Source organism: Anolis carolinensis, chromosome 2 (genome assembly GCF_035594765.1).
Source record: "Anolis carolinensis isolate JA03-04 chromosome 2, rAnoCar3.1.pri, whole genome shotgun sequence".
Classification (NCBI taxonomy): domain Eukaryota; kingdom Metazoa; phylum Chordata; class Lepidosauria; order Squamata; family Dactyloidae; genus Anolis; species Anolis carolinensis.
The window spans coordinates 30,216,793-30,244,648 of NC_085842.1; the positions used below are offsets into that span (position 1 = coordinate 30,216,793).

General features: G+C 40.5%; 2 protein-coding genes across 3 annotated transcripts in view; both read right to left on the minus strand.

Annotated features, from left to right (window-relative positions):
- LOC100557286 (acetylcholinesterase) overlaps positions 1–7,303 on the minus strand; it is a 10,140-nt gene extending 2,837 nt beyond the window's left edge. The window contains exons 1-2 of the mRNA XM_003217926.4: positions 7,145–7,303; positions 1,330–2,830 (exon numbers count right to left, since the gene is read on the minus strand). Coding sequence (XP_003217974.3) covers positions 1,330–2,825 — 1,496 coding nt within the window. The 5' untranslated portion in view covers positions 2,826–2,830; positions 7,145–7,303. The remainder of the gene's footprint in view (positions 1–1,329; positions 2,831–7,144) is intronic.
- Positions 7,304–14,824: 7,521 nt separating this feature from the next.
- LOC100557088 (cholinesterase) lies at positions 14,825–26,976 on the minus strand. 2 transcript variants are annotated; one of them, XM_008105617.2, is made up of 4 exons: positions 26,868–26,976; positions 19,530–21,030; positions 16,883–17,037; positions 14,825–15,410 (listed from the first exon to the last, which is right to left on the minus strand). In XM_008105617.2, the coding sequence occupies exons 2-4, from the start codon at positions 21,023–21,025 to the stop codon at positions 15,355–15,357; spliced, it is 1,707 nt and encodes a 568-aa protein (XP_008103824.1). In that variant the 5' UTR covers positions 21,026–21,030; positions 26,868–26,976; the 3' UTR covers positions 14,825–15,354. The 2 variants fall into 2 exon arrangements, with proteins under 2 accessions (XP_008103824.1, XP_003217973.2); XM_003217925.4 differs by lacking the exon at positions 26,868–26,976 and adding an exon at positions 22,844–22,997.
- Between the last annotated feature and the right edge of the window lie 880 nt (positions 26,977–27,856).

Consider the following 27,856-nt stretch of genomic DNA (forward strand, 5'->3'; position numbering starts at 1 on the left):
GCACGCCTCAGGCCGTTGATCTGATTGAGCATACCTTCCCTTATGTTCTTATTTCTTATTTGCTTGCAGATGATAAGACTTATTCTAATAGCCAAGAAAGCCATTACGGTCACTTCTGGAACTATCCTGTTCTGTGCAAGAGGTGCTTGTGTATGCATCAGAAGGGGTTTTTCTTTTTTGCAGAAGATAAACAGAACTGAGGTTCAGAACTTTCATTTCAATACTTGAACAATTCCTGATTGCTCAACCAGTTGCCCAAGCTTTTACTACACAAGATCTGAGATCAATATGGGCTTGTTGCCACAGGAAAGCAAAATGAGGACATTGCCCCACTCAGTTAGAAATCTACCCTGCCACGAAGGTTTCTTACATTTCCAGCATTGCAGAAACTTAAATGTGGAACTGAGCCTTGAGAAATAGAGTTTGGGCATCCAAAGAAGAGGAACAGGCAAGGTTGCAAAAAGAATACAAACCCATATAACATGTTTTAGGTGTGAATGATTCTGGGTTCTAGGTCTGAAACATTTTTAATGTCCCTGTCTTGGTATTGCCAAGGAATTTGGAGACTGAAAGAAAGTTTCATGCAGGGAAGCAAAATTCCTCTATGGAGGGCAAATGCCCTCTTTGATCTCCACCCCTAAGAACACTGAGACTCTAGCACCAAATGTTGCATTAACCTTTTCACAAGGTCTCACACAGTGTTACAAAATGTCTGCTGCAAGCCCTTGTACAAAGTTTACAAAACAGTCACGCTGTCACAATTTTCCAGACCACATGTTTCTGGAGCCAAATCTGTCTCAATCTCATGCTGCTTGCTCACTGTCTGGGCAATAGCATGGAACTGATTGGAGCCACTTACAGGTTGAGTATCTCTTATCTGATACTTGGGGCCGAATGTATTTAGGAATTTCCTGATTTTGAAATACCTGTGTTTGCATATACATACACAATGAGATATTTTGGAGATGGGTTCTACGTCTGAACATTAAATTCATTTGTTTCATATACACCTTGCACACATAGTCTGAAGGTAATTTTATACAATACTTTAAATAATTTTGAATTATTTGCACATGTGGATAATTTTGGAGTATTTCAGATTTTGGAATTCCGGATAAGGGATGCTCAAACTGGACACTTTTGATCATGATGAATGAATCACTATCAGTGATTCTTTTTGCAAAGCAGTGACAGTTGTTTCCTGGGTTGTACAATAACAAGGGTAATCTCAGTAATGGAAACTGTCTGCTTCTTGCTTTGTTTATTGAATGACTAGGGTTTTTTTCTGCATGAAGCAGAGAAATCTGAGTGGAAACAACAATGCCTTACCCATTTCTGGCAAACTCTGCCCAATAGTGCATGATCCTATGGCTCAATGCAGCCTCAGCCTCTGTATATGTTTTGTTGACAGCCAAAGCCACCTCAAGACTGCCAAATATATATGGTAGCTCAGCACCATGAGGAGCCCCAAGCCACTCAGGGAAGAATGAACCAGAGGTGTGGTGAGAGAAGGTGTAAGCATACACTGGACTCCCAGCTTTTTGGACCGTTGCCGCAAACTCAGCTAATGGGCACCAAAACCCATATTCACTAATCATCTGATTCATGGCCGACCGGTACTGTGCAGCGCCCTCATAGTCTTCACTGTACTTCAGGGCCACAGCCTTCACATTTTCAGCATTTGCATTGCGAATTGTCATCTTTGCCACTTTCAGAAGTTGATCCCAAGAGATCAAGCCATCCTTGACATGAGGGTAGTAATACAGAACAAAAGCAGATGCTTCATCGGAAGTGGCACCGAGGAGAATCGGTTTGACCTGGATGTGTCCCGATTGGAGTAGTTTTTGTGGATCCTCGGGCAAAAAGTCCCCATCCGTGGTTGGTAAGAATGGCAGATCCAGAAGGAACTCACTCTTTTCCATCATAGGTAACTCCTGTTGACCAAATTCAGTTGCATTTTTCTCCCGTAGGCAGCTCAATACAGCATTTTCATCAATTTCCCCACATCCCAGAAGCTGACTGAGAGCAAAGGTTTTCTGCTTAACCTCCTCAGGACTCTTCCATCCCCAGAGCACATTGGGAACTGCACTCTGCAGGATAGCTTGACTGAAAAGTGGCTGGCTTCTTGGAGAAAGGAGATGCAAACCCACAGATACTGCCCCACCATTGTGGCCAAAAATGGTTATCTTGCTTGGATCTCCACCGAAAGCAGCTGCATTCTCCTTCACCCAGGTCAATGCCAACTGTTGATCCAACAGGCCCATATTTCCTGGAATAGCTGGTGGCAAAGAAAGGAATCCCAGAGCACCCAGGCGGTAGTTGATGGAGGCCACAATGACCTTCTCTCTTGCAGCTAAGGAAGCTCCATTATATAAGTCCAGTGAAGCTGAACCAGAGGAAAATCCAGACCCTCCATGGATCCAGACAAGAATGGGAGTTGGTGTAGAGGGCCGTGGATGTGGCACCCAGATGTTGAGAAAGAGACAATCTTCTGACATAGGCCTGTTGAGAGCCCACATCTTTGAATCAGGGAACTCTAGGTAAGTGAACTGAGAGCAGGCATTGCCAAAGTTGTAAGCCTCCAAGACTTGTCTCCAGGGCTGATGTGGACGAGGCTTCTGAAAACGCAGGTTCCCCAAGGGAGGCTCAGCATAAGGGATGCCCAGATAGGCCATCACAGAACTAGAGCTTTCTGAGAGAAGTTTTCCTTTAACGGGGCCACTCTTGGTGTTCACCACGGTGCCATCTCCAGTAGGAGAACTGGATGCCAAAGAAAAGAGGAGGAAGAGGAAACAGAAACCGGGAAAAGGAAGACCAAGCATCATGGCAGCTGAAAGGAGAAAATGGTAGACAAGGTTAAATAAATACAAGGCCTCTAGTTCACTCATAATCCATTGTAGCCTACCAGCACTATTTTCCCCTGTAGCCCTGCCTCTTTAATGGCATTCCGGAAGGGTGTGAAGACGTTATTTTTCGAGAAAGTGTTTAATTAAGCCAAACAAGTGGTAGTGGAAACTCCGGGTTTTTATCTTGCTTTCAGTGTTCACATGATTTTAATTGTGTTTGCTGTTTCAAATATTTATGTTGTAATGGGTTGTTTGCACTTTTGTATTGTATATTTTTATTCTGTTGTAACCACCTTAGGTCTATGCTCAGAGAAAGGTGTCATATAAATTTCTCAAATAAATAAATAAACGTGTGTGTGCGTGTGTGTGCACCACACCTGCCTTCGGGATGCTTATCAATTCATGGTAACCTCATAAAGTAGTTTTTTCTTTTATCTCTTCTTTCAACTTATCAATAATTAGTTTTTTTTTTCTCCTGTGTATTTTTAGCTATATTTATCCGCAAATATTTGAAACTTTCAGTAATTTGAATCTTACAATTACTTTTAATTTTTTCTTTTCCCCCTCTACTATTGTTAATTAGCAAACATTTATATTCAAACCTGTTTCAGTAGAGTCTCACTTATCCAAGCTAAATGGGCAGGCAGAAGCTTGGATAAGCAAATATCTTGGATAATAAGGAGGGATTAAGAAAAAGCCTTTTAAACATCAAATTAGGTTATGATTTTACAAATTAAGCACCAAAACATCATGTTATACAACAAATTTGACAGAAAAAGTAGTTCAATATGCAGTAATGTTATGTTGTAATTACTGTATTTACGAATTTAGCACCAAAATATCACGATATATTGAAAACATTGACTACAAGAATGGCTTGGATAATCCAGAGGCTTGGATAAGCGAGGCTTGGATAAGTGAGACTCTACTGTATTTATATTCAAACCTGTTATTTCTTCAAAATCTTCCAAATGTTTCTGAATATTTTTAAAGCTTTTAATGGTTTTATTATAGTCAACAAAGTATCATGTGCAAGTAAATTAATCATTACTTTTTCTTTTTGTCCTATTCTTTCTATATCTTTGTCTTTCCTTATCTCATTCGCTAATAATTCAATCACTAGTATAAATAAAATTGGAGATAAAGGGCAACCTTGTCTAGTTCCTTGGCTTATGTTAAATTGTTCGTTTCTCCATCATTAAGTAATACTGAAACTTTATTCTTTCCTCTTTATTCTTTAGTCTGGCTTTTTATTCTTCAGTCTTCCAAATAATATGTTGGATTTTTTCCTCCAAAACCCATTTGATGAACTAATTTTTTTAACATTGGCCATTCTACTCAGTCAAAGGTTTTAAAAAATATCTAGTGATGTTATTCCAGATTTTACCTCTTTTTCTTTTGTATAATGAATTATACAAAATGGAGCGCCCGCTGTTAGCCTCAGCTCCTGCCAACCTAGCAGTTCGAAAACATGCCAATGTGAGTAGATCAATAGGTACCGCTCCGGCGGGAAGGTAACGGCGCTCCATGCAGTCATGCTGGTCACATGACTTTGGAAGTGTCTATGGACAATGCTGGCTCTTTGGCTTAGAAATGGAGATGAGCACCAACCCCCAGAGTCGGTCACGACTGGACTTAACGTCAGGGGACATCTTTACCTTTTTAACCTTCTTATTAAATCTGCCATTTGTCTCTTTTTATAAATCCATTTTATAAGAGGGGCCAACCCAAGTGCAAAATGGATGAATATTATCTTTGAAGAGACTGGGGGTGGCTGGTCCATGAGGTCACAAAGAGTCGGAAGCAACTGAAACAACAACAAACCACTTTATAATATATTTTCCTATAAACCCATTCAGTCTTTTTGCAATTATTGCTTTAAATATCTTCGTGTCTTGATTTATTAAAGAAATTGATATGTATGAATCAATTTCTGATTTTTATTTTCCTGATTTTGGAATCAAAATTATTATAGAGGTTTGCCAGGATGGTGGGGTCTCCCTCCCTCTAGAATGCTGTTAAAGAGTTTCTCCAGCTGCGGAGTTAAAAAAATGTTTAAACGTTTTGTAAAATTCTACTATTAAACCATCTATCCTAGGTGTTTTTCCCACTTTCAATTTCTTTATTACCTCTTCTACCTCTCCTTTCATATTTTTTTGTTCTAATCTTTCGATGTCATCCTCCTAGATTTTCCTCAATTTAGGTTTTTATTTTCTCTTGTGAACTTCCTTTAGTCGTATATAATTTCAATGGCTGTCTCTGGACCGGAACTGCTTTCCCAGGGAGACCAAAATGCGTCCCCACCTTTGTTGTCTTTTTGGTGCCAGGCTAAAACCTTTTATTCAGATATGCTTTTACAACCGTAACAGGTTAGGGCATTTTAGTATTTATTACATTTATTTATTACAATACTTATATCCCGCCCTTCTCACCCATAGGGGACTCAGGGTGGCTTGTAGAATCGTTTTTGACAACTTTTTATTTTTATATAATTGTATTTTAACTGAATTGGTTTAATAATTGAATTAATTTAATTCTATCTTAATATTTATCTTTTTATGTTTTTAATTGTATTGCTTTTTAGGTTTTGAGCTGCTTTGAGTCCAGATCATGGGAAAAGGTGCAATTTAGATAAATAAATATTGTTGTTGTTTTTGTATGGAAATGTGTGAGTTGCAGTCCCAGTAACATTTGGAGGCCCACACTTTGCCCATCTCTGGCCTAAACAAGAACAGGAAAGGCACAACCTTATCTGGAATATACAGTCATAAATAAATGAATAACCTTTCTTTCCAGAACCTAATCTGGAGATTTATTTGGCTGGGAAACTACAATTTCCCCATCCCCAGCCATTCTCTCAGTTATCACAATTGTTCATTATGGGATACGGCAATGCAAATCCACTGGCTGCTGATAGTTTGGATTTTCATAAAGGATGTTTTAGTCCATAATTTAACAAAATTATCCAATGTACCTAACTTTTTGGACATAGAGTTCAGTAGTTTCTTTAGACTAAAACCCAGAACAGATTGCCTTCCTTAACCATTACCACAGTAGTTACTATAAATCTTGCAAGTGTGGCAGTACCTTTTGGACAGTATCTGTGATGTCATTATTGATCTGTGGGAAGTTCCTTCCTGCACTTGTGTTGTCATTCCCAATCCTACGATACCTTACTTCCTAAGGAAAAGACCAAATAGCATCCTTTCTCCATGGTCAATACTTTAGGAAGTCTTGCACAATTTGGATTGCTAAACTCAATCTTTTCATTCACTCATATCCCTGCTCATTCCTTTCTAAAATTGCAAAACTAGGCATAAATTACATGGTGGTGAATCTACTCCAGTTTTTAGTCTGATCTTTGGGGAAATACAGCATTGAACTCTGTAGGACCTTGGAGAGCTACTTTAAGACCTAGAGTTTTTAGAATGGTTGCCATATCTGTCTGTTTCAGAATAGGGATCTGAAAGCAGCTTTAAGATTTGAAAGAGGATTTTACCATGAGTTTTCAAGCATTTCAGCCTACTTCTTCAGGTGTGATGGTGCAGAATATTCGAACTATGAGTGGCTATATTACTCTCCTTCATCAGCACATCTGAAGAACTGGACAGAAATCCATAAAGGGTCATGCTAAATCAGTCTTAAAGGTTCTGTTAGGTTCCTTTTTTCTTTTAAAGTTTGGAGTAAACCCTGGAGTGGATTCAAACCCAAATGATATAGATTTCACTGGCTGCCATGCTTATATCACTGTGCCCTAAATCACACCCTCTGCCTCATTTTCTCTACCACCTCCTCTCGATTTCTCCATAGTCAATAGCTATGACTACTACTTGGAGACTAGATGTACATTAGCCAAGTGAAGCTAAATCCAAGGAAGTATAGAAATCATCAGTGCAATGCAGTGCTCTGGTGTGGGAGTAACTGATAGATCTGCATCGCCAGGGAATGCATATTTCTTATCCAACAATGGATCCTCTAAACCAGTAGTTCTCAACCTGTGGATCCCCAGATGTTTTGGCCTTCAACTCCCAGAAATCCTAACAGCTGGTAAACTGGCTGGGATTTCTGGGAGTTGTAGGCAAAACACCTGGGGACCCACAGATTGAGAACCACTGCTCTAAACCAAGTGAACATCGTTGGAGGTGTCTGGACTTCAGTAGCATATATTGGCCAGGAGAACAAGGTGCTTGACCTTGAGGTTCCTAATATAAATGATTCAGCCCAGACCTCTTGTCCTTCAGTCCCTAGATCACTCCCACATTCTCCAAGGCAAATTTTCTGGTTTGTTTGAGACTTACCTCCTTGACAGGTGTCTGCTGTTCTTAAGTGAGGCTCCTACACTGTTCAGTTGGACGTTCAATGCATACAGAGTTGCCTGCCACACTCCCTGTAACACTTAGAAATAACTGGGAGAGTCACAGTATTTATGTACTTTTGGAAAGAGTATTGACCAACTGAACATTTTCATACAAGAGCAAGAAGAATTGTTCTGCTTGCGAAATTGCCAGGAAGTTCAAGTCAAAGTCAAAAGGAAAAAAGAATAGTTTTTTTAAAAAATTGGAATGGGTAGTACTTCAAAATCATGGAAACTCAGCCTATCTTTGCATTGAAAAGAGAATGCAGTGGTCTGATTTTTGCAAACATTGTGTAAGTTACCTGTTTTTAAAGTACAGATCACCAAGTTTCCAAGTCAGTTTAGGCTGCATTCCATATTCCAGTATTCCCCAGCCAGTTTAGCCATTATCAGCCATTGCATGTTCTGGAAAAAGACTAATACTACCTTCTTTCTTAACAACATTTGGGGGAAACCCATTCCTTACACCAATTACTTCCTTTCATTCACGTTACGTATGTGCAATCCTGAGTGCCAATTTTATGAGGAGAATTCATGGAAGAGATGAAATGTTGTGGTCGGTGGCCATCACTGTCCCCTCTCAACCACCCACTGTGAAAGGCAACCCCATGAATGCTGAACATAGATAGGGAGCTACAATTGACTACAAATCCAAAGCCCCTTCTCCATAAGTAATTGATTACTATAATCATTTCCAGTATTAAATTAATGCTTTAAAAATGTGTCAATACTTCACAATTATGGCACTTTCATTCTACTTTAGGTAAGATGTTCCCACCCTAAAGTAATCTGAGATGTTTGGTGTGATATTTTGTCACTTTGCCAGGCTACAAATCCCAGGATTACACATGCTCTCATCTTTTCCTCTAAACCGGAGTTCCTCAAACTAAGGCCCGAGGGCTAGATGCACCCCCCTTGGTGCTTATCTCAGGCCCTCCTCATTTTCCCTGTCCTCTTGGCAGAAGGACACGGAAGCCCACTGTGTTCTTATGCCAAAAAGATGGGGGAGGAAGGCACATAGCTACTGAGACCCCTCTGGCTCGCTCTCACCATCATGTATCTTACCCTCCTGCTGGCATAAGGATGGAGCAAGCAGCCCCATCCTTATGCCAGAAGGACAGCTCGAGGAAGGCATGGGGCTGGGCTATGGCTATGATGAGCAGCCTGCTGCAATAAATCACTCTGACCATGAGGTCATGAGTTCAAGGCCAGCCCGTGGTGGGGTGAGCACCTGTCAATAAAAAAAAAATTAAAAATAGCCCCTGCTCATTGCTGACCTAGCAACGCGAAAGATAATTGCATCTATCAAGTAGGAAATAAGGTACCACTTATAAAGTGGGGAGGCAAATTTAACTAATTTACGATGTTGGAATGAGGAAGTGCCATCACAGTGCTGTCACAGTGGATGATGAAGCAGTTGCTCCCCCCGTGGCCAGAATTGAACATCCCCGCAGGAGAAGGTTAAATTGCCTCTATGTCTGTCTCTGTCTCGGTTCTATGTGTATATGGCCACTGAATGTTTGCCCTATATGTATATAATGTGATCCGCCCTGAATCCCCTTCGGGGTGAGAAGGGTGGAATATAAATACTGTAAATAAATAAAATAAATAAATAATGACGGCTGAGAGCCCTCCGGATCACTCTCAGCCACCGCCTCTCTCGCCCTTTTCCTGGCATAATACCAAGAGGACAACCCAAGGATCGGGCCAGAAGTTTTATTTATTTATTTATTTATTTATTTATTTATTTATTTGCGGCACTTTTATCCCACTTTTCTCAACCCCAAAGGGGACTCAAGGTGGCCTCACAACTTAGACAACGCCTTTAGAAACAGAGTATATTATTATTATTATTATTATTATTATTATTATTATTATTATTATTATTATTATTATATTATGACACAGCAAACAAGATAGATATGCTGGATTTCATATCACAAAATAAGTCGAACACTTCCCAAGTGTCTAGGACTGTGTGATGTATTTTCGGATGATGCGCGCAGATCCCAGCAGGGTGGCCTTTTGCAGCTGGCAGATCGTAATTTTGTCAATGTCTATTGTTTCCAAATGCCGGCTGAGATCTTTTGGCACGGCACCCAATGTGCCCATCACCACCGGAACCACCTGCACTGGTTTCTGCCAGAGTCTTTGAAGTTCAATCTTGAGGTTCTGATAGCGGCTGAGTTTTTCCTGTTGTTTTTCGTCAATGCAACTGTCACCTGGAATGGCAACATCAATTATCCAAACCTTTTTCTTTTCCACAACTGTGATGTCTGGTGTGTTGTGTTCCAGAACTTTGTCAGTCTGGATTCGGAAGTCCCACAGTATCTTTGCATGCTCATTTTCCAATTCTTGCAGGTTTGTGATTCCACCAATTCTTTGCTGCTGGGAGGTAGTACTTGAGGCATAAGTTCCAATGAATCATTTGGGCCACATAGTTGTGCCTCTGTTTGTAGTCTGTCTGTGTGATTTTCTTACAGCAGCTGAGGATATGATCAATGGTTTTGTCGGTTTCCTTGCAGAGTCTGCATTTTGGGTCATCAGCTGATTTTTCGATCTTGGCCTTAATTGTATTTGTTCTGATGGCTTGCTCCTGGGCTGCAAGGATCAGGCCTTCTGTCTCCTTCTTCAATGTCCCATTATTACTTTAAAAAGCCAATACAACAAGTTAAAGTATTGGGAGGGATCGGGGCAGTTTCTGCTTGTCTTGCCTTCCTCCTGGCATAAGAAAGAGGCAAGCAGCCTCGTTCTTTTGCTGGAGGACAACCTGAGGATGACCCAGGCCCTGCCTTGCTCCCTCCTGACCTCGCTGTCTCCTGGCCCTTCCCACTCAGCTTGCGTCCAGGTCCTCTCCCTCCCAGCCCTGCCCTCCCGGACAAGCCTACAATGTGGTCCCAAGGCAAAAAAGTTTGTCCATGCTTGATCTCGAGCTTGCTTTGTCTACTTCATGGTGGCCATTTCAATACTTGAATGTAGCTATTTGATCACCCTGAATTGTGCCTTATACAGAATGAACTTTCCCAACTCCCTTGATCATTCCCCATAGGGCATGGTTTCCAGAACATAACCGTACATGAGGAAATGAATGTAATCAATAGCAATATAGTGATTTTGAAACTAAACAAATTATGGAAAGGAAAAAAATAAACATATAGCAACATTTAAAAAAACCAACATCTTAAGGAAATATAAACATACATCAGGGAATGTATAATAGTTTTATTGTATTTTCTTTTGTTTGTTGTACTGGGTTAAGTCCTAAGAATCTGAACTTGAAAAACCTCATAAATCAAGCTGGGAAATCTCTCCCCAAACTCCTATCATCCCTATGGTCAAACTGGTTAGCCAGGAACTAAGTGTTGCTCAAACTAAGTAGAATTAAGCAAGTTGTCCTAACTTGGGATTCAGCAACTCAGGTCTCTGCCAGTTTGTCAATCATCCAGAATTTATTTCAGTCACAGGGCCTTATTGTACAATTTGGAACTTGCTGGACAGATCCCAGTTTCTCTGGCCAAAAAGTGATTCTTTTACAGGGAAATCCCCTTTTTATTACCCTGAAGCAATAGGTGCTGGGAATGGTCTGTTTTTCCTCCAGCTACCCCCTCAGTTATAGTAACTGTAAATGCAAATATTGCTAGGGCTTATTGGAGAAGATTTGGAGCCCCATTATTATCAGAAAAGTTAACTATCTTCTTCCCACTCCTGGGCCACTACTACCAACCTGAGATATTTTGCTATCTGATGTGAAGGCTAAATGACACCTCTCCTTCTTAATACTTTTGAGACCACTAGTCTAAGTCTCATCTGCCAAGGCTCATGAAAGTGGTTGTTAATACTCCATTGTTTATAATAACTTTTTCCTGCCATGTTGTTCAAATATAACTCAAATAGCTCCTTTTCAGCTATTGCTGTTAATGAGAATCCTGTGAATGTCTATCCTATGGTACAAAGTATGGTTAACACAGTGAGACCATATATATCTTGTAACTGTAAAAATAACAAAACCTGTTACAGGAACAGCACAAAATTTAGGTCTACATTACAAAGGTAAAGGTAAAGGCTTTCCCCTGATGTTAAGTTTAGTCATATCTGACTCTGTGGTTGGTGCTCATTTCCATTTCTAAGCCAAAGAGCCAGCATTGTCCATAGACACCTCCAAGGTCATGTGGATGGCATGACTGCATGGAGCGCCATTACCTTCCCTCGGGAGTGTGCAACTATTGATCTACTCATATTTGCATGTTTTTGAACTAGGTTGGCAGAAGCTGGAGCTAACAGCAAAAGCTCACCCCGCACCCTGGAATCAAACTGCCAACCTTTTGGTCAGCGAGTTCAGCAGCTCAGTGATTTAACCCACTGCGCCACTGGGGGCTCCATATTATAAAGACCAACATCAGATTGCTTATTTCAACTGTAGGCATCCAGCATCTGGATTAGTGGCTCAACACCTAAGATAGACCAGCACCAATCACAGTTCCTAACAGCCTTCTTCTAGTTCCCCAGATGTGTGCCATCCTACGTCTTGCTGTTAGAATCTAGGGAAACCGCCCTGTCAACAAGAGCTTAGTGGCGGACCCTTAAATATTTGATTAAGGTCAGTGTTTCCAGACTGAGCTCAGGTCTGATTCACCATCTATCCCTGGATGATTACACTGGTTCAAGCTTAACTTTTTAAAAAAGTCTCTTCTATTAGCCTCTCTTCATCCCTCTCATCTCATCTGAGTTTTGACATGGCACTTAAATCTGTTAAACAAAGAGTGTGGAACATTGCCTTCTTGCTGCATTCTTGCTCATATGTTTTGTGTTCTCCAAGCGTCCTGAGCATACATTATGCTGGGCCTTTTCATGAAGCAAATTATCTTAACAACGTGACTGTGACCAAATATTGCTGCTTATTCTCCAAGTCAAGATGCACTTTGAGGTAGATTTGCGGGAGCACCATACAGTACAAGACTTTCCACATGTAATAACCAGGATAATGAATGTGTGTATCGCATCTTATTGTCCTGCAGTTTTCACAAGCAGGCTCAGTTACATATTATTAACCCACTACTGAGCAACTTACCCGTTAGATGTGCCCGATCCCAAGTAAAGTTTTTACTGAGCGATAATTTCCCCATGTGACCTTGGCTATTGTCAGGTTTTTCTCCGAGGTAGCCAGGATAAGACAACTTCGTGTATAAGACTCAGATTGAATCTTACCTTGTATATATGTGCAGTGTTTTTACCCTTCTTCATATGCATCTAGAATTGCACTCATTCTGTTTTTAAATTGGGTCTTTGGACTGTAATAAAGATTGATGATGATGATGATGATGATGATGTAATATTTATGTAATAATTATTTCTCTTATGTACATTGAAGCCTGAAGGCAAAGTAATCACTACATACATCCCTTTTGCTGCTCTCCTTCAATATTTGTCCTCCAGATCGCACCGCCACTTTATGACCCTGTCCTCTGTGGTTTTTACTCCTACTTCCTTTCTCACCCCGAGTTTTAACCTAGTGTTCATGTGGCCCGCCCTTGGTTTTATTGTTTTTTTGATCTTGTTTAATGTTGTGTATATTTTATTTTATTGTGTTGTTTAATGTGCTATGATTTGTTGTTCTATTATATTTTGTTATATTGTATTGTTCTGGGCATGGCCCCATGTAAGCCGCCCCGAGTCCCCGTTGGGGAGATGGTGGTGGGGTATAAATAAAGTTTATTATTATTATTATCATTAACATTTTGTATGCTACTCTGAGTACTTTTGTGTCTAAAGAACAGGGGGAAATTCTCTAAATGATAAAATAAATAACAATAAATTGTTGCTGGAAATATATTAGGATTTCAACTGTGATTGTGTTTGCAATGTACCACTATTCAATCCAAACGGAGGCACATTGGCACCATCTGTACACTTGTAAGGAAACATAGCCACAGCTCAAAATAGGGGATGAAAATTCATCAATATATAACATTTTCTAATAACCACAAGATGCAGGTTCCAACACAAATCAAACTCAACTAAAAGAAACTACAGTTCTTTCCACATTTTGGTGATAAAAGTATTACCCTCCACTGAATTTGCTATTTTTCTCATGGATGCAACAGCATTTTCCTCCTATAGATTTCCCTCCCCAATATAACATGGGTTGGAGAGTGGTTGATAGAACTGGCTTTCTTGAAATCTAGTAAGAAGGAAAATACAGACTTGGTTGACAGTGATCTTCATTGTGAGCATGTCTTACTTCCAAGACCTTTGAGGTTCTAACACTCAGGGCAGTAGAATTCCTTTGTTTCAAACTGGTGTCAAGATCCTATAAATAGTTCTGTATGTTTCATTGAGGTATGTCAGTCTTTGGAGCGCAGACTCTGCTGACATCCACTTTTGACAAAGTGAAATGAAAGCCTCAGCTTTTTCTTTCAACTTATGTGTGTTATTCAACACTTTGGGAACCTGACACACCAAGCTCAGAACCCACAATTCTTGCAATAGCTGAAATCACTCGATCTCCAAGGCTATGGTGGACCTCCACACACATCAAGTTGCCACCAAGTCTACTGACAAAAAGTTCCATCTGGACCATGAAATTCAAATTACAAGAAACATGTTTTGACTAAACATTAGAAAGGACTTCTGGTCTTGACAGTAAAAGCTTTCCAACAATGTGAATAGTGGTGAATTCTGTTTTGTGAGAGGTTTTTAAACTGAGATTGGTGCCCTGCCAACCTTTTAGGATTGCTTTAGTGATTAATCTACTGCAGTGGCAGAGTGCTGATCACTCTCCCCCCTCCCCCCCCCTCCAAGAATATCCTTACGTGGTGGCATCTGAATCCATTCTTCAGAGATCTAGCTATTTCCAGGAACTAATTGGAAGCTAGTAGCCATTCATTTCACCTTTGAGAACTGTAACACCCAGAACACCACTCTCTGGGATGGTGTATAGTTGGGGCATATGGTCTTCCCAGGATATAAATATTTTAAACTTACCAGAAATGACCACGTTTGATGCTAACAAATGTCATGTGCATAGCCCACAAGGCAAAGGTCAATCAGAATCTTCTATGGCATGCTGCTTCCTGGGATAATGTGTGCAGCCATGCATAGTGACAATTGCCATGATGGGTGACAGATGACAGCAAAACCTATTATTTATGAAACTTGAAAAAGAGCAACATTGCCAACACTTCCTTGTTGCAGCATTTCTGATTTCTGGCAGAAACCCTCAAGCGAAGATATCATAGTTTTTCTTGACAAAATTTGTTCGGAGCTGGGTTGCCATTGCTTTCCACTGAGGTTTAGAAAATATGACTTGATAAGTGTGCATGCCTTAGAGGTGATCTTAGAGGTGATCTGAACAGTGTTCTGGCAAAGTCTTTATGTGCATCGATGCTGTAGAATCCGTGCAGTTAAGCATCACTTTAATTATCATGGGAGTTGCAGCTTGGGAGGCACCCACACTCTTGGGCAGAGAAAGCTAAAGACCTTGTAAATTGCAGCTTCCATGATTCCGTAACACTGAGCCATGACAGTTAAGGTGGTATCAAACTACATTCATTCTACAAGGTAGATCCAGCTTCAGTTTGGGAGAAATTCACAAAATACAGAAAATAAAATAAGGAAAATGACTCAGTTTTATAATGTAATTCAGGATTTTTATTTAATTCTACAGTAAACTACTAGAAATGCTTTCTTGAGACAATAGAAAAGATGCATTCCTCAGAGTTCAGTGGCAAAAGCGTGGATTGCAGGCATACAAAAAGTGGATTATTAATGGGGTTCTGGCTTAAAGCATCACATTCGCAGCAAAGTTTCCCAAAAACAATGGGGCATATTCAGCATGAAAGGATGTTTGAAGGTTTTGGTGGGGGGGGGGGGGGGTGTTTTGTGCATGTGTGAGTGTGTTTGTTCTTGTTTTGTTTTGTAATAGCTTGTCATTTCTTAAGGCTTCCAGGAAATTTTTTAATCTGTTTTTGGAGTACCTATTATGGAAAAGGAATATGGGTTGTCCCATGTATGAATAAGGTGAGTCCCCACTTCCGATGGGGATTGTGAATCATCCACAATCCAATCAATCTATTTCTTCTTTCTCTGATTCCTTTTGTCACTTTATCAGCATCTAAATCTGTAAGAAGGCTTGCTGATTATTCATGGAGATGCCCACTACTGGGATTTCTTCCCATCTTCACTTGGTGAAAGAGAACCCTCATTAGATTTGTCTGTGGAAGGAAAACAGAAAGGAAAGGGGGGAACATTTGTGAGAACAAGAAATTTAATTAGGAACAGGTCTGAATTTTCAAGAGGAATGTTGAAGATTCTACAAACTTTGGAAGACAGTACATTCTTCATAACATTTTGATAGCCATTTAGCTGCCATTGATACGATGGCCCCAAGACCTCTTGAAGAAGATGTTGAAGATTTTTTCTCAAAAGCCTTTGTCCTAAAGATGTGCATGTGTAGTGTTCCTTTGTGGGACAGTGAGAATTAGTGGATCAGTTGCTCTCGTTGTGCAGGGACAATAATATGGCTCTTAACATCAACAAGACCAATGAGCTCATCGTGGATTATAGGAAGAGCAGATCCGAAATCCAGCTCTTCATAAATGGAGAGCAGATGGAGCAGGTGGCCAGTTTTAAGTTCCTGGGTGTCACTGTGAAGAACGATTTGACCTGGGGTGCCCATATGGCAGTGTTGGTGAAGCGGGCCAGCAAGGACTGTACTATCTAAGACTCCTAAGGAGCCACCAACTGAATGAAAAACTACTGGTGAATTTCTTCCGCTGTGCTATAGAAAGTGTCCTAATGTACTGCATCTCTGCGTGGTTGGTAGCTGCACATTGGCACATAGGATGGCAGTCCAAAGGGCACCACTTCTGCACAGTGAATCATTGATGGCCCTTTCCCCTTTTTGGAAGAACTTTATAAATGCCTTAAGGAAGCTCAGAGCATTCTTAGGGATCCATCTCACCCAGTATATTCTATTTTTGAATTATTGCCATCTGGCAGATGGTACAGGGTGAGAAAGGCAAGGACAAACACACTGAATGATAGTTTTTATCCTAGGGCTGTGGCTATGTTGAACTCTGTGGTTTCGCACTGATGTGGCATTGTGGGCTATGTGGTTGGGGGGTGGAGGGATGAGTGGGTTTTTGTTTTGTTTTGTTTTTTGCTTTTTTGTGGTGTGAAGGCATGTAACTTCATTGTGTAATAGCACAATGACAAATAAAGCTATTCTATTCTATCCATACAGGAATACACAACCAAAGCACTCCTGACAGGTGACCATGCTGACTCTGTTCAAAATCCTCCAAAGAAGGAGACTCCAACACTCCTTTTGAATACTCTGTCCTCTGTGGTATTAGCACCACTCCCAATGTGAAGTTGTTTGCAAATTTGATAAACATGCCCTCTATTCCATCATCCAAGCCATTAAGAAAGATGTTGAATAGAACTAGAACCAGGACAAAACCCTGTGGCATCCCACTCATCATCTCTCCAGCATGAGGAGGAACCACTGGTCTGCTCCCTTTGTGTTTTGTCCCAGAATCCCTTCTAAAGGAAATTGAACTCGGCATCAGGAACCATTAATAATGGTGCCTGCAGGTAACAGTTTTGGTACAAGCCAGAATTCATAGAAACATCTGGTTCATGACAGGAAAACACACACTGCAAAACAGAAAGCTGAACTTACTTGACTGTGCAGAATATGGTTTCAAGAAATCACAGTGGCGGGCAGGCGAGACCAGTGGATTTTGAGGCACCTCAGTGTTAAGAAGGAAGACCTTCTTCTGCGCGGCATTGTAGAGCGGCCACTTTCCCACCTTGGCCTTTAACCCTGTGGGATTCCTGTGGAAGAAGTAAGAATATATGTAAGTCCAATATGACCTCATGTGGACACTGAAGAAACAGAGTTTCTTATTCCTTTCTTTCCATTTCAACTACCCTTTCATAGCATCCCAGTGCTTAAAAGGTGTATTTTTCAAAGGAATTTCTTGCATTGCTCATTGCATTGTGTAAAAAGTAACCTTATACCCCTACTGATAACAGGAAAAAAGAACAGCAGTTCTTCTATTATTTCTTCTAATCCATTAGAGCTATCTGAAGTACTGAAACCTATCCCTGCAATACAATTCAATACCTTGGCTACCATCTGTAAGGCCAAAAAGTAAAACTCAGGGTTGATTCATTGCCCCAAAGAAATGGGAGTCACCAGTTTCGACAGATAAATACCAGGAGCAAAGCTTTTGTGGAAGTACTACAGAAACCACATCTGCTCAACTTTGGCGGTAAAAAATTAACAGCGATTCCTTCCTTTTTATTCATTTCTTCATTTAACGTACACCACACCTTTCCCAACAAGGGACCTAAGAGTTAAAATATAAGTTGGCCAAAATGTTCAAAAGACTTTGAAAAGGATTTAAACAAATATATTAGTAAAAAACAGTTTACATACATATGAAACGTAACTGGGGGAAAAAACAGAAAAACACTAAGTTTAAACATTAGCAGAAAGAGAACAGTGAAGGAGTCTCTTCCGGAAAGCAGTCCCATATCATGGAAGAAACCACGATGAAGGTTCTCTCCTTTGACGTTACCAAATGGGTTAGTGGTAGCACTGGGACTAAGAGAAGGCCTTTTTTTTTTTCTCCAATAACACATACCGTTATTACATCACTCCTTTTGCAGTGTAATTGTTCCCTTTGGTTACCATTAGAGTTACAGGAGGATGGCCTATCTAAATAATGAAGGAATATCACATGGTTCAGGTGTTGGCATCTGGTAATGCATTTAGCTATGAGTCATCTAAAAAGTTCTTTTAGTTACTCCAAAAAACTAGAAAAGCAATAGTTGCCTTTTAAAGGGGCAATCCTAATCTAACTAACTACTTTTTAAGTCCAAGAACTACAACTCTAAGTTGTTGTTGTTGTTGTTTGCAAAAAGCAATTTCTCAAGTTGTGGTCAACCTTGAAGACTCCTCTGTAGCATCTGGAGAGCCAACAGAGGTCAAGAATGCTGTTTGCCATGGGCCTTTGATCACATTGAACATACTTTCCCTTATGTTCTTATTTTTTAAATGTTTGCAGCAGATAAGTCTCATTCTGATAGCAAAGTAGGCCATTAGGGTCACTTCTGGAACTCTTTTGTTTTGCAAGAGGTGTTTTTGTATGCAGTAGAAGGGGTTTTCCTTTTTTGCAGAAGATAAACAAAACTGAAGCTCAGAGATTTCAGTTCGATACTTGAACAACTCCTGATTGCTCAACCAGTTGCCCAAGCTTTTGCTACACAAGATCTGAGATCAATGTGGGCATGTTGCCACAGGAAAGAAAAATGAGGACATTGTCCCACTCAGTTAGAAATCTGCCTTGCCATGAAGGGTTCCTACATTTCCAGCATTGCAGTAACTTAAATGTGGAACTGAGCTTTGAGAAATAGAGTTTGGGCATCCAAAGAAAAGGAACAGGCAAAATTGCCAAAAGGAATGCAAACACATATGACATGTTTTAGATGTGAATTATTCTGGTTTCTAGGTGTGACATGCCAAGAAATTTGGAAATTGGAGGAAAGTTTCATACAGGGAAGCAAAATTTCTCTATGGAGGGTCTTTGATCTCAACCCCTAAGAACGCTGAGACTCTAGCACCAAATGTTGCACTAACTCTTTCACAAGGTCTCACACAGTGTTACTGCAAGCCCTTGTACAACAGTTTACAAAACAGTCGCACTGTCACAATTTTCGAGACCACATGTTTGTGGAACCAAATCTGTCTCAATCTCATGCTGCTTGCTCACTGTCTGGGCAATAGCATGGAACTGATTGGAGCCACTTACAGGTTGAGCATCTCTTATCTGATACTTGTGGCTGAATGTATTTAGGAATTTCCTGATTTTGAAATACCTGTGTTTGCATATACGTACACAATGAGATATTTTGGAGATGGGATTCATTTGTTTCATATACACCTTGAACACATGGCCTGAAGGTAAGTTTATACAATATTTTAAATAATTTTGTTCATAAAACAAAATTTGTGCACATTGAATCATCAGAAAGCAAAGGTGCCGCAATCTTAGCAACCAATGTGAATAATTTTGGAGTACAGTATTTCAGATTTTGGAATTCCAGATAAGGGATGCTCAAACTGGACACCTTTGTTCATAATGAATGAAACGCCATCAGCTATTCCTTTTGCTACATAGTGACAGCTGTTTCCTGGGATGTATCATAACAAGATAATCTCAGTGATGGAAACTGCCTGCATTTTGCTTTATTTATTGAATGACTAGATTTTTTTTTCTGCGTGAAGCAGAGAAATCTGAGTGAAAACAACAATGCCTTACCCACTTCTGGCGAACTCTGCCCAATAGCGCATGATTCTATGGCTCAATGCAGCCTCAGCTTCTGTATACGTTTTGTTGACCGCCACAGCCAACTCAAGGTGACCAAATACATATGGTAGTTCAGCACCATGAGGAGCACCAAACCACTCAGGGGAGGCTGAACCAGAAGTGTGGTGAGAGAAGATGTAAGCATACACAGGACTCCCAGCTTTTTGGACCGTTGCCGCATATTCAGCTAATGGGCACCAAAACCCATATTCATTGACCATCTGAGTCATGGCTGACCGGTACTGTGCAGCACCCTGATGGTCTTCACTGTACTTCAGTGCCACAGCCTTCACATCTTCAGGACTCACATTGCGAATTGTCCTCTTTGCTATTTTCAGAAGTTGATCCCAAGAGATCAAGCCATCCTTGACATCAGGGTAGTAAAACGGCACAAAATGAGCTGTTTCATCCGAAGTGCCACCGAGCAGAATTGGTTTGACCTGGATGTGTCCTGACTGGAGTAGTTTTTGTGGGTCCTCAGGCAAAAAGTCCCCATCCGTGGTTGGTAAGAATGGAACATCCAGAAGGAACTCCTGCATCTGCATCATAGCTAACTCCTGTTGACTAAATTCGGTTGCATTTTTTCCCTGAAGGCAGCGCAGTACAGCATTTTCATCCCTTTCCACACATCCCAGAAGCTGACTGAGAGCAAGGGTTTTCTGCTTAACCTCCTCAGGACGTTTCCATCCCCAGAGCACATTGGGAACTGCACTCTGCAGGATAGCTTGGCTGAAAAGTGGCTGGCTTCTTGGAGAAAGGAGGTGCAAACCTACAGATACTGCCCCACCATTGTGGCCAAAAATGGTTATCTTATTGGGATCTCCACTGAAAGCAGCTGCATTCTCCTTCACCCAGGTCAGTGCTAACTGTTGATCCAACAGGCCCATATTTCCTGGAATTGTTGGTGGCAAATAAAGGAAGCCCAGAGGGCCCAGGCGGTAGTTGATGGAGGCCACAATGACCTTCTCTCTTGCAGCTAAGGAAGCTCCATTATATAATTTCATAGAACCTGAGCCAGAGGAAAATCCTCCCCCGCCATGGATCCAGACAAGAATGGGAATTGGTGTAGAGGGCTGTGGATGGGGCACCCAGATGTTGAGAAAGAGGCAGTCTTCTGACACAGGCCTGTTGAGAGCCCATGCCTTTGAATCAGGCGACTCTGGGTAAGTGATCTGGGAGCAGGCATTGCCAAAGTTGTTAGCCTCCAAGACTTGTCTCCAGGGCTGATGTGGACGAGGCTTCTGGAAACGCTGGTTCCCCAAGGGAGGCTCAGCATAAGGGATGCCCAGATAGGCCATCACAGGACTAGAGCTTTCTGAGAGAAGTTTCCCTTTAACGGGGCCACTCTTGGTGTTCACCACAGTGCCATCTCCAGTAGGAGAACTGGATGCCAAAGAAAAGAGGAGGAAGAGGAAACAGAAACCAGGAAAAGGAAGACCAAGCATCATGGCAGCTGAAAGGAGAAAATGGTAGACAAGGTTAAATAAATACAAGGCATCTATTTCGCTCATCATCCATTGTAGCCTACCAGCACTATTTTCCCCTGTAGCCCTGCCTAATTGTGTGTATGTGTGTGCACACCTGCCTTCAAGATGTTTGTCAATTTATGGTCATCTCATAAATTTCATAGGATTTTCTTAGGTAAGGAATATTTACAGGTACTTTCCATTGTTATTCCTCAAAATATTGGCTACAGCACCTGATATTCTTTGGTGGTCTACCATCCAGTACAAATCAGGTCTCACCCTTCTTAGTTTCCAAGTTTAGATGGGATCTAGCACCTCAGGCCTGCCCAACAGCACACCTCTGAAATTCCAGATGGACACTTGTCAGCTCCCTAACAAAAGACACCTTCAGCAAAAATGTAGCACTTATTCACTCAGCAGTATTATGATCTATGACAACTACAATCTCTTCTAGAATAGATAATTTTGTTATACAGTAGAGTCTCACTTATCCAACATTCTGGATTATCCAATGCATTTTTGTAGTCAATGTTTTTAATACATCGTGATCTTTTGGTGCTAAATTCATAAATACAGTAATTACTACATAGCATTACTGTGTATTGAACTACTTTTCTGTCAAATTTGTTGTATAACATGATGTTTTGGTCCTTAATTTGTAAAATCATAACCTAATTTGATGTTTAATAGGCTTCTCTTTAATCTCTCCTTATTATCCAACATATTTGCTTATCCAACGTTCTGCCGACCTGTTTATGTTGGATAAGTGAGACTCTACTGTACTTATTTAATTGTTGAGGCAATTGATTGCCTCCACTTAACATTACTAATAATACCTTTTCACGTGCTTTCTCCAGTGTTTTTAAACAGTCGTGTTATTTCACCAAAGACATTTTTATAAAATATTTCCATTTCCCTCCTGGCAGAGTATGAATGCAAATGGATAGAAGAGAGACATTTTAAGCACCCAACATAAATCACTGACCCTATTGGAATATATACATGCTACAATATAAGTATCAAGGCAGAGAACAGCTCCTCTCAACAATTGCAACAGCCTGATCCTTTTCTGAAGAATCATTTTTCCAAAGAAGGTCAAACCTTATATACTGTACACTATTCTCCAGCTTTGGGAGCCTCTAAGATACATTTTTATTTTTATTTTTGCTTTCTCCTAAGGATTGGGATTCAAGGCAGCTTTAGAAATGAAAACTAATGCAGATAAATTACATATTTAGGTATAAAGTAAAGGTAAAGGTTTCCCCTGATGTTAAGTCCAGTTATGTCTGACTCTGGGGGTTGATGCTCATCTCCATTTCTAAGCCAAAGAGCTGGCATTGTCCATAGACACCTCCAAGGTCATGTGGTCGGCATGACTGCATGGGGCACCGTTACCTTCCTGCTGGAGCAGTACCTATTGATGTACTCACATTTGCATGTTTTCAAACTGCTACGTAGGCAAAAGCCGAGGCTAACAGCGGGAGGTCACCCCGCTCCCCGGATTTGAACCGCCAACCTTTCAGTCAGCAAGTTCAGCAGCTCAGCAGTTTAATCCACTACGCCACCTGGGGCTATACATTAACAATCTTAACTGGCATCTTGTTCAACAATTGTAAGATCACAAAATGGACTTCAGGCTTTAATCAGATGGAATACAGTAGTTAATGACTGTGAACATGACACCCAAATACCCTAGCTTTAAAGGTTTGCAGCATTCCCACCCCAGCCGCTTCCCTAGCATCACCATCTCTTCCTTCTCATTTGCACTGCCAAGTAAAGAACAGCTTGTGTCTTGCTTGCCTTCAGTCGTGGCCCTCTCCTCGGTTCCCGGCTGCCTCCTTCTCTTCCCCTTCAGCAACACCTGCCTTCCCTTCTTCACTCTTCCCCTTTTAAACCCTTTTGCTCTCCAAGTCCTGCCTGTGATGAAACCAAGCATTTATTTCCTCCCTCCAGCTTTCAATTACTCAATGCCTGTCTAACATGGAATATTGTTCTGCTCTCAGACATCCTACAAGTTCCTATGGGCTGTGAGTCACAACAAAATGTATGTGGACCATTTAAACTGGCATAGCCCAAGGAATTGGGTGTCAGAGGCAACCACACATTTTCTTGGAAACTCCAATCCTAATTTTACACCAAGAGAGTTCCTGCTCAACTTTGAGCCATTGCACAGCTAAGTTTAAAAGGGCTTCAAACTCAGACATCTACAGACCTTAACCTCTTATATGAAGAAAAACCAAAAAAAAGGGAGAAAGCCTGGTTCTTGATTAAGGGGACTCTGTCGCTCTCTCTTTTCTTCAGTTTATCATTAAATTTCAGAAATTCTGCTTTCTTCTGTGGAGACTTTGGTTATTTGTGCTCTCCTTCTGACCCTATTCAGATCCCTTCATGCTTCTATCTGCCTTTGCTTCTGTATTTCTTTGCCTTTCCCCTTTGCCTAGATTTAATCTGTTCTTAACTTTGGCTATCATCTAGAATACAGCAGACACTTCTGGGTGGGGCAAAATATGATCTTAATGTTATTCTGTGGGAACGCCAATAGGAAAGTCCCCATGTGCTTAAAACGATATGCAGTCTTTGTGCTTCATGTACAAAAAGGGTCTATGTGCAGATGTGAATGTCTGTCTCTCACCCTCTGGTAATGGTTCCAAATCTTAATCGTATGGATATGAAAACAATGAAGTTGCAGCACATGGGGCACTTGTTGTCTTCATAGATATGAACAGGATTTCCCATCTTCTGGAAACTGCACAGGAGATCTACTAGTCCGAGCTGACTTGACAATGCCTCTGTTCATTAGAAGTAAACAAAATAGTTAAGCATTGATCACTCTCTTGAATGCAATAAGGAGACCATTTCCTTGTCAGCAGGAGGGAGTTTCAAAAAGAAAATCCAGTTGAAGTGAGGCTTGCCTTCTTCCAAGGTTGCTAGAGATCCAGGGTATCTTTCTCTACCCCATTTCATACAATGTGTTTTAGGCAACTTCCTGCCTAAACACACTTGCTTGAAAGTCATATTTATCAAGCATAACTCTTAATACCATTGTGAGACATGTTATCAGGTGATGGCTCCATCTCTCTGCCTAGGTCCATGGTATGGACATTGCAGCACTCAAGATGTTGTTGGACTACAATTTCCAGAAGTCTAAGCCAGCATAGCTGATAGTTTGGAGTATGGAGAAAGGGCCTTCTCAGTGGCTGTCTCTGGACTAAAACTGCTTTCCGGGGGAGACCAAAATGTGTCCCTACCTTTGTTGTCTTTCTGGTGCCAGGCTAAAACCTTCTTTTTTTCAGACAGGCTTTTACAACAATTAAAGTACTGTATTATTTTAGTAGAATAGTTTTTAACACCTTTTTATTTTTATATAGTTGTATTTATTCAAATAGACATACATTTATAAGTGATTGTTGCAGTTATTATATTATATTCTAATAGTTTCCAGCTATTAGTGTTCCATAATCATTTCTCAAATAATATATTTTCCTTAAAGGGTCACAATCTTCTATTTAAACAGTACATTTAAAAGTATCATAGGCTCCAAACTGATATCTGTTTCTTCCTTATCTACAGTTTCATAGGTTCCCCTATAAATTTTACATTGAGATGTTGAATCACTGATGGCTATTCATTAACAAAGTTCTCTAAAGTTTTTCCTCTTAAAAGTACAGTTATTTTATCCATTATCAACAAATCTGTACTGTATTTCTCCCATTCTTTTAAGGGAGATATCTCTGAGGTTTTCCAATATACCACTCGATCTTCCACTTGTCATGTAAAACATTTTTTTCTGATTTTCCTTTCTAGTTCTTCATCAAAGCATAGGCCAAGAGACAAAAATGGCCCAATCGGAAAAGACATGGAAGAGGAGAATGAAGTACACGGCATGTCAAAATCTAAAAGAAAATGTCTACAAAATGCACCTACGATAGTATCTCCCTCCAGAGAGATTAGCGAAGATGTACAATTACACCAACAAATGTTGGAAATGTGAGAAAGAAAAGGAACATTTTAACACATGTGGTGGTTATGCAACAAAGTAACCAACTACTGGAAACAGATTCATGTATATCACAAAAAGATATTAAATACAAATTTCAAAATGACACCACCAATGTACCTTTTCAACATGCCCAATGAAAAACTAGAAAGGAAATATATAATTGTATTTTAATTGAATTTGTTTAATAATTGAATTAGTTTAATTCTATTTTGATATTTATCTTTTTCATGTTTTTAATTGTATTGCTTTTTAAGTTTTGAGCTGCTTTGGGTCCCAATTATGGGGAAAGGTGCAGTATAGATAAGTATTGATCTCGCATGGAAATGTGTGAGTTGCAGTCCCAGTAACAAATGGAGACCCACACCTAGGGCCCACACTTTGCCTAAGCAAGAACAAGAAAGGCATGACCTTATCTGCAAACTCTTCAGCCATTCAGAATTCATTCTGCTATTTTATTCTGTGTTTGTTGTATATAGAGTTATTACTCTTCTGCTGTATGGATCCCAAATGCCTCTTTGCAGATAGTGATTCTGTATAGAGCAGCTGCCCTGAATCCCATTTGGAAAGAAAGGTGGGATTTAAATTCATAAATAAATAACCTTTCCTTCCAGAACCTAATCTGGAGTTTTATTTGGCTGGAAAACTACAATTTCCCCATCCCCAGCCACTCTCCCAGTTATCACAATTGTTCATTGTGGGATATGGCAGTGCAAATCCACTGGCTACTGATAGTTCTGATTTTCATAAAGGATGTTTTAGTCCATAATTCAACAAAACTATCCAATGTACCTAACCTGTTTTGGACATAGAGTTCAGTGGTTTCTTTAGACTAAAACCCAGAGCAGATTGCCTTTCTTCACCATTACCACAGTAGTCACTGCAAATCTTGCAAGTGTGGCAGTACCTTTTGGACAGTATCTGTGGTGTCATTATTGACCTGTGGGAAGTTCCTTCCTGCACTTGTGTTGTCATTCCCAATCCTGCAATACTTTACTGCCTAAGGGAAAGACCAAATAGTATCCTTTCCCCATGGCCAAAATGTAATAAGTCTCTTGCATAATTCAGATTGTTAATCCCATTCTTTCATTCACTCATATCCCCGCTCATTCCTTTCTAAATTTGCAGGGGTAAACATGAATTACATGGGTGTAAGGCCAACTATGTTTATTGTTGGGTTAATGGGAATAAGGACTGATAGATGATAGATCTGACTTCTGTGTTAGCAAGGTGGTGAATCTACTCGAGATTTCTGGCTGATCTTTAGGCTGTTCTTTGGAGAAAATAAGGTACTGAACTCTGTAGGACCTTGGAGAGCTACCTTAAGGCCTGGAGTTTTCAGAATGGACATTATTCTTCAGGTGTGATGATGCAAAATAAACTATGAGAGGCTATATTGCTTTCCTTCATCAACACATCTGAAGAACAGGACAGAAATCCATAAAGGCTCATGCCAAATCAGTCTTAATCAGTGGTTACCAACCTTTTTTTAACCATGGACCACTTTAATCAGGGACCACTCTCCAACACTAGTACCTAAAGGGTTATGAATCAGTTTTTTGTCAACTTTAGATTTGGTTTGCTTATTTGGGGTGCTGATCCAGAAAACGGCACCAGCTCTGGTTTCTGATACAGAACATATGCCATCCAGTATTCACCATCTGCTCGCCCACAGAAAACCATATTTAATGATCTAGAACTGATGTGGTCTATTCAATGCAATTTTCTGAACAGCTGTGAGAGCTGTTCAGCAGTGAAACTCTCTGCCCTGGAGTGTGACAGGGCTCCTTCTTTGGAGGCTTTTAAACAGAGGCTGGATGGACTTACCTCCTTGTCAGGTGTCTGCTGCTCTTCAGTGAGGCTCCCACACCGTTCAGTTGGAAGTTCAGTGAATATGGAGTTGCCTGCCGCACTCCCTGCAACACTTAGAAATAACCAGGAGAGCAACAGTATTTATATACTGTTGGAAAGAGCATTGGTCAATTTAACATTCAATACAAAAACAAGAATTCTTCTGCTTGTTAAATTGCCAGGAAGTTCAAGTCAGGGCCAAAGAGAAAGAAGAATACTTAAAAAATATTTTAAAAAATCTGGAATGAGTAGGATTTCACGGAAAGGACAGTCAGAATCACGGAAATACAGCCCATTATTGCTTTGAAAGAAGAATGCAGTGGTCTGGTTTTGCAAAGCTTGCATAAGCTACCTGTTTTTAGAGTACAGCGCACAAAGTTCCCCAGGCAGTTTAGCCAGTATTCCATTATCAGCCATTGCATGTGCTGGAAAAAGACTACTACCACCTTCTTTCTTTACAAAATTTAGGGGAAAGCCATTCCTTTCACCAATTACTTCCTATCATTCACATCTGTGCAACCCTGACTGCCAACTATGAGGGGAACTAACCATTCAGGGAAGGGCTGAAATGTTGTCGTTTGAGGCCATCACTGTCCCCTCTCCATCACCCACTAAAGGGTGAATCCCATGAATGAAGAACATTGCTAGACAGCTACTTGGAACATGCAATTGACTACAGTTCCAAGCCCCCATCTTCTCCATAAATGATTAATTACTATAATCGTTTCAATTTGTTTGTTGCTCTGGGTTTGTCCTAAGCATCTGACGTTGAAGAATGTCAGAAATTAATCTGGGATATCACTCCCCAATTCCCTGTAGTCCATATGGTCAAACTGGTTAGCCAGGAAGTAAGTGTTGCTCAAATTAGGTGGAATTACGCAAGGTGTCCTGACTTGGGATTCAGCAACTCAGGTCTCTGCCAGTTTGTCAGTCATCCGGAATTCATTTCAGCCACAGGGCCTTAT